Source organism: Penaeus chinensis, chromosome 20 (genome assembly GCF_019202785.1).
Source record: "Penaeus chinensis breed Huanghai No. 1 chromosome 20, ASM1920278v2, whole genome shotgun sequence".
Classification (NCBI taxonomy): Eukaryota; Metazoa; Arthropoda; class Malacostraca; order Decapoda; family Penaeidae; genus Penaeus; species Penaeus chinensis.
In genome coordinates this window covers 12,093,839-12,101,338 of record NC_061838.1, presented here as the reverse complement: position 1 = coordinate 12,101,338, position 7,500 = coordinate 12,093,839, and the positions used below count along the sequence as shown (strand labels likewise).

Here is a 7,500-nt window from a genome sequence, read left to right as displayed (position 1 = left end):
AGGTCTTTCATTATACATGATGGATCAAGATAGATGTACAAATACTTTAATGTCTCGGATGATGTAGCTTTCAATAAGGCTATGTCATTCCCTTCAATGAAGTGCTTGAAATTCTCTGATTTAATGTTTGTGGTCTCTGGAACAATAATCTTCTTATCTGTTAGACTTTCATCTTTACCACTGATATTTTCATATAAGGGAAGGGATCGTAGTTGTTCTTGGGATAGATAGTGTCCCTTATTTATTTCTTCACCAAAATATTCCAAGATCTTGTTATTTTCAACTCTGTTTCTTAATGCAGCATTTGCACCAATTTCATTTCTGTGAAAATGTAATGCCCTTAACACTGCCTCTGGATTATCCAATGTTGCTGCAAGTCTAAGCTCAATGGGTATTTCAAAATAATCATCTGGGTGTGGAATGGGCAATTTTTTAAAACTGTTATTGTATATCTCTGTCTGTAAGACACAGTAAGCATATTTAATTGGAATAATATATGAGGTCTTATTAACAGTGATGGGATATAATGCCCAATCTCCTAGCACAGCCAGCAGATTCTTCTTTCCTCCCACCCAATCAACACTGTTACCTGACTTGAAGTTTTGTTTAATGTCTTCAGTTACAAAGTTCCAGAATAGTTTAAGCCATTCTTTAGATAACAACTCATCATATTTACAAAGCTTCATTTCAGTGGTGTTTTTAAATGACTGGTCTAACACTGTCTCTATTCTTGCAGCAAAGTCTGAAACCGAGAATGGTTTAAGAACTGACAGTGAACTCTTAGAGGGTTCCCAAACTATCTTAGCCATTTTACTGTGTAAAAATTCATATTTTGAGTGTGGCAGCAAGTTAGTGTACGATGATATGAAAACTGGTTTTACTTCACTGAAAACATGTAAGTGCTGGTCCTCAGTTAACAGCAAAGGAAAGTTATTCATTGCTTGTACAAATTTTTTGGACATGAAGAGGTAACTGAAAATCTCACAGGCATTTTCATCTGATAAAATTGGGGTAGTTTCAATGTGGTTTTCTACATTTAGCATACATCTGTCAGGGTAACCACTGGTCCATGATGAAAAGAATCCAAGGACGGCATCAGGTGTCAGTTTGGAATAGCTAACTTCTGCATGTTTCAGCCTTTCTTCCATAGTTTTGGTGCCAATTTTCATTCCAAGTCTCTTGAGAGAATTCAGGAGATTCAAAGAAATGCCATCTGAGAAATAGAGAGGAAACTGGTCACCATCTTTTGTTAGTGAATGCCTAGTCAATGTCCCTTTTAATTCTTCTAAGGCTGAATTTCTCTGTGGGTAGCCCATTATTTTTTGGTACATAAAAAAATTTACATGCATGGCAACAGTGCCATGCTTGCTGTCATCTGAAGCTGATATATCTCTATGTGGAGTAAAAACATTAAATATTGGAATCTGATGCTTATGTACATATTCAAAAAACCAATGTGGGAATTTCTTCCACTTCTCATTAATCTTTCTCGTATTTGGTAAAATACAGTAGAATTTACCAGCTTTCTTTCTGTAGTCCCCATATGCAACTGTTTCTTTGATACCAGAGAAAATCCACTCTTGGCAAAGGGTAACTGTTTGGACAGCAGCTGGAATCATGACTTCTTTCATAAGCCATTCATTCCACATGACCCTCAAGTCTTTTCCTGTCCATAGGTCTCGTCGAGAACTATTTAAAATAAAATGTCCATTAACACTAAAAGGCAAACCAGATTTAGCTGGTAAGGGCAGATAACAAGATGTAGCCATTTGTTCACTGTCTATCTTACTAGTGGAATCTAGCAATATAGCAACTCCTGCATGAGGGAGGAGATTAAAGGAGCCCACCAGAAATTCTTCCTGTATTTCCTCAGAGGGTAAACACAGACTATTTTCAGCACCAAGTTGCTGAGTTACAAGCCAGTGATCATGTAATCTATGGGTGTTCTTTACCTCCATCTTGTAAGATATTCTCGTCATCTTAAGAAAATATTCATCCAAGTTATTTTTGTTTGTGATAGTCTGTCTTCTCTGTGACATATCATCTCTCATTTCCCTGATTTTATTTTCATCTTCATCTGATATATATGATTCAACACAAAACTCATCAACACACTCTCCATTTTCATTCATGTGTTTGATGGAAATTTTCCGAACACTTCTCAAGAACAATAAACACATTTTCATTTCCTTTTTAAATTCCTCAATTTTGCTTTCTAACTCTGAAGGGGTCATGACATTACTTGATATCTGTGAGTCTGTACGAGTTCTTAAAGGCAGCCGGAAAATGGTGCCTTCTTCTTTTAGAATCACCTCATCCAAGTATCCTGAAAAAGAGTCGGGGTAATCCTTCCTTAAATCTTTAAGGTTTACATATTGAGCCCCTGGGTACTCTTTTGTTGCTAAAGGATCATACCAACAATGTGGATCAAACAAACACAAAGTTTCTCTTTGATCTTCTCCATATAGGGTATCTGGCCCACGTGTGAGGAATGATGGTGCATCTGTGAGGTGGTACACTGCATTGAAGCCAATGCCATATTGTCCTGTACTGGCTGGGTCCTTTTCTTTGCTACTGTCACCAAGATTTTGTATGCCTCTTATATCCTTTTCCTGGAAACATCTATTATTGTATACACAAAGTGCAGGTCCTTGCAGAGGAGCAAGTGTTTTGTCAATTATTTTCTGATCAGAATGATGGCGAAAATCTTTGATAAAAGAAATTTCACTAGCTCCGGCATCATCAGCATTTTGCAACATTTCCTTCATTATTCCGCTATCACATGGGTATTCCCTCAAGATGTTCCTTAATCGTGTTGTAAGCAATTCATGTTGTCCAAAAGCTAAGCGATTGCATGACTCCTCTAGACGTTTCCTAGATTTTGTTTTAAGGCCCAGTCTCTCAATATAATTCTGTGGGAGAGAAAATTTCTCATTTAGATATTTAAATTTGCCTGAGCTAAGCATTGCATTATCATCAATGCAGAGTTGCCCTACAGGTACTAGGCATCCATCAGAGTCTGGAAGGTGAAGTTGAGAGAGATCCATCTCTTCTTCTGTAGTCGAATAATCCATTTCCTTGAACAGCAGGTGAAGGAGCCTTGAAATTTGGCACACCTCTTCATCAGATAATCTGGTCATATTGTGTTGTCTTTTTTTGGAAAGTAGAATTTTCAATACAGTTGTAGGATGAAAATGCTCCTTAATGTTAAGAGCTTTCATCAGGTGTCTGTATTGGCCAAGATTTTCTGTTTCTACAGAGAAGAGATCAGGGGCACAGTTTTCATGGCTTGAGAGTATAAAATGCTTGGGCTTAATAAAACCAAATTTAGTTAACAGTATCTTTTGGTCAATCAAGTTGGCCACATCTAAACCATTATCTTTTATGCAACTATCCAGGTACTTGTATATCTGATGACACTGCTCTCTAATTGTTAACCAATTATCTTTTGATTCTTTCCTGAAGATATTCAGCTGGTTGATGGCTGCCTCACTTGGCAAATCTCTAGCCTTAGTAATTATGCCTAAGGATCTGAAAACACAGATACGGGCATGAAAATTTGGGTCTGACTTATCAAGAATCACATGTGTGCTACCAGCTAAGGACCGAAGTTCTTGAAAACACATTGAATCAGGTTTTGAAAAAGATATATCACAGCTTGATGTATGTTTTCCTTTGTGTATTTTGCAAGCTCTTGAGAGCTTAGGGGGGAAAGAGTCACCTCTCCAGCACACAATCCACTCTTTAGGTTTGGGCATGACTGGCAGAAAGCTAATGTCTTTGATTTCTTTACTGATAACAGGTAAAATGTCCTTGTCATTTGAATCTATATATTTGAGAATTTCTGAAGCCCTCCGAATTCCACACATTGTGCAAGATAAATCCTTCACAGTCTGTGCTCTCTCATGTAGCATTTCTACAGTGATCCTTGATGTCATAACCCCAAGTTGTATTAAAATATCTTTACGGTGACCATCATTCAAGAATATATCCTCTGGGAACCTTTCATCTGAGACTTCATACAGTGAAGCAATTTGCGTGTTTGGTAGAATGAGTTCATCAGCCTTTTTAAGCGTTCCATTTGGGGTGCTAGGAATATAAAAGATATCTTTCTGTTGATGGGCAATATTTGGGTAATGATCTAAAGCATGTAAAGTCAAGATTTCCCTTTGTCCCTTTGCAAACTCCTCTCTCATGTTAGGGATGAAGTAGCATTCAAAGAACTTTTCTGGAGTAATAATCTTAGGAATAATGTTTTTTGCAAAACCATAAGCAATCCTGCCAGGTAACTCTGCTATCTTTAGCACTGATGCCTCTAATAGGTTTCTCATGAAGTTAAATGCATATTTACCAACTAATTTTGTTTGGTGTATACTTTCTTCTAGAAATAAGCATTTAGAAAATGGTAACCACACAATGTCATCTCGAAACACTGTCAAGTTATTTTCCACAATGAACTTGTAAAAAGACTGTGAAAGTTCAGATGCAAGGTTATCGTGCACTTCCTCACAGAGTGGCCATAAAGCATAATACTTGCAATTTTGACCAAGACCTTTCAAGCGGATAGTAGTTAAAAGGGTATGGTAGGCAGCTGTCACTGCATCCCTTATCAGAGTGGTGTTCCAGTCCTGCGAGATAACCCGGTCATCTTCAGTTCTTGTACTGAGGGATGTTCTGTCAGAAGCTACTTCAAAAAAGCCATTGATCTGAACCATTAAGGAACTTGAAACTGGTAGTGGCAGGAAACAATGCATGTGACTCTTCTTATAAAAGCCACATGGAAGTTTTTCTAGCTCTATAGGTTCCCAGGAAGTTCCTACTTTCTTCAAGGGTGCTGCCACGGCTCCAATAGGTAGGGCCTTTCCTTTCAGTTCTGCAAGTCTACAGGAATCACCATGTCCTGTATGCCAAGAGGTAAACCAAGTAACAGTATTGATATTATGTTTTATATTACATAATTTTGCTGCATTGGCTGTATGTGTCACAGTTATATTAAATACAATGTTCTGGTGGAATTCCTCTTGCTTCCAGGTGTGATCTTCATTGAATAATTTTCCTACACACTCCATAACATTTCCTGCTGATGAAACACCAATAAGCATATCTTGATGTATTCTTGTTTTCTCCTCTTCTTTTCTTGAACTTTCCATCAGTAAAACTTTATCTTCTGGTAATGTATTTTCCTGTAAGTGAAATACTTTGATTTCTTTGACATTCTGTGTGAAAAGAAGAATTTCTCCAATGATATCACTAAACTTTTCCAATAGCTCAAGCATTTCTTCTCTTTGGTAACTTATTTTACAAATATCACTCATTACTGCTTGCTGTGGAGTTCTTAATGGGAGACGAAACAATGTGCCATCATACCTGCCTGCATTTTGAATATCACAATCAAATATCTTTTTAAATGGCTTAAATTGTCCACTGAGTTTTTTAAGCATGACTTCATTTTTTTTGTTTGCAAAGTTATATCTAACACCAGGAGTCTGATTTTTTCCTTCCACATATGAGAGATGTGGGTCAAAAATAACATAACTGGATCCACTTACAAAACTTGGAACATCAGTAAGATTATAAACTGTTGAAAATCCAAGACCAAATTTGCCTATTTTAGTAGGCTGATGTTCCTTTGTTGCACCACCTAGTCTTCGGAGATTTTCAAAGTCTACTTCTGTGAAATTAGCATCATTATACACCCATAGGGCAGGGCCCTGACATTCCTGCAGTTTAGGATTTATTAGCCTTGTATGAGAATCTTTATTCAAACGCTCATCGTAGAGAAATGATACTGTTGTGGCACCAGCATCATCTGCATTTTGCACCATCTCCTTAAAGATGGCTAATCCATCTCGATACTGACGCAGGAGGTTGTGAAGGCGAGTGGTGAGAGGCTCATACTGCCCCCACTCCATGAAAGCTTCTTCACCTGCCAGCATATGCTTACTTAAGGATTCTACACCTAAAGATTCTGCCAGTGCAGTTCCCACATCTCTGTGTACAATACTTACAGACAATTCCTCACTGTCTAACCATTCACATGCCTCACTTGAGTATGAACACTTCCCAATCTCCATCAGTCTTAAACTTCCATCCTCTGTTTCAATGGGAAGTAGTAACTGAGAAGGATCTATGTCTTTTATATTGTGCTGCAGTTTTCTAAGGATTGATATTACCAAACTTCGATCATCTTCAGCGTTTACTTCTTCCCCTGTAACATGTCTGTTTTGGATCTCCCCAAGTAAAAATAAATACAATTCTGTGGACTGACTCTGAAAGCAACCAAGATTCAAGAAAAAACTTGAGTGTTCACGCAGGTCAAATAGTAGTGGATAAAGGTATGGTTGCAAATCTATATCTCCCTTCTTTGCTGAAGTGTAAACTTCTTTGGGTCTCCTGAAACCATATTCTGTAAATACTGATGGTAGAGACTGCAATGCAGCAAGAGTACTACTTGTAACATGTTGTGCAAGATATCTATAAGTGTTCTTTATCAACTCTCTGTATTCAAATTCAAATTCTTGGTATGAGTTGATTATGTTTTGTAGATGATTTACTACCTTATCAACATTGGGTTCATTCTTCCAGCCAAAGGCTTCTGCAACATGAGGGATATGACTGCAAGGAACCAAAGGTATTACTGAGCCACAAATATCTTTGAACAACTCACATTTTGCATCTTTAGGAGTGATTAAATCTGAGCAAGTTTCCCATTGGAGATTCTTGGGATATCTTTCTGGTTTTGTAGACACACCATATATACAAGGAGCATCCTTTAATGCATGGCACAACTCTCTACAGTCCTGTCTACGATTAATGGCCATGAAAAGTGATGAAGCTTTCTTTATTTTGTTTTCTTTTGTTAGCTGTACACTTTGTAATTGTCTTCCAATTGCAATGAGGTTTTCTTGAGGCATACCCTGAACAGTCTTAAGTCCAAGTTCACGGAGTATTGGGAGATGCTTCTGAAAGGTTTGTGATGGGTATAGATCCTCCCCAAGTAATGCTTCCCTTTCAGAATCCTCTGGATCATAAGCTTCACACGGTAGTAGATATCTCTGCCCTTCTGTGGGAACAAACCGACTCTCTTGAAGCTTTTTTCTCACTCTCATATCATTCAAAAGCTGGGAATTGTTTAATGCATATTCAATGAGTTTATTAAAGAACTCCCTGTCACTTGCTGGTGCTGATTCCATGGCAAGCAAAAACAAATCTTCTGGAAGTAGAGGGATAGCACCTAATAAGACTGCAAGCTGACACCTGTTCTCATTAACAGGTATAATCAGTGTCTCAGGAAAAACAAAAGGAAAACTGTTGTTTGCCGGTGCTATTTTCTGACAAATGTCAATGCTTGTATAAAAGACACAGTGGGTATTATTTGTACCTCTAAAGAGTCTGAGACCTTTAAGTAAAGTTTTAAGATTAGCTTGAATTCTGCTTATATCCAAAACTTGGCAAAGAGCATAAATGTGTGCCTCTGAGAGATTTGAATTAACTACATCT

The 7,500-nt window shown here is 37.7% G+C and overlaps 1 protein-coding gene across 1 annotated transcript in view; it reads right to left on the bottom strand.

Annotated features, from left to right (window-relative positions):
- LOC125035840 (sacsin-like) overlaps positions 1-7,500 on the bottom strand; it is a gene marked incomplete in the record, with an annotated part of 33,647 nt that overhangs the window by 9,447 nt on the left and 16,700 nt on the right. The window contains 1 exon segment of the mRNA XM_047628110.1: positions 1-7,500. This exon segment is cut by the window's left edge and continues 2,689 nt beyond it. Coding sequence (XP_047484066.1) covers positions 1-7,500 — 7,500 coding nt within the window.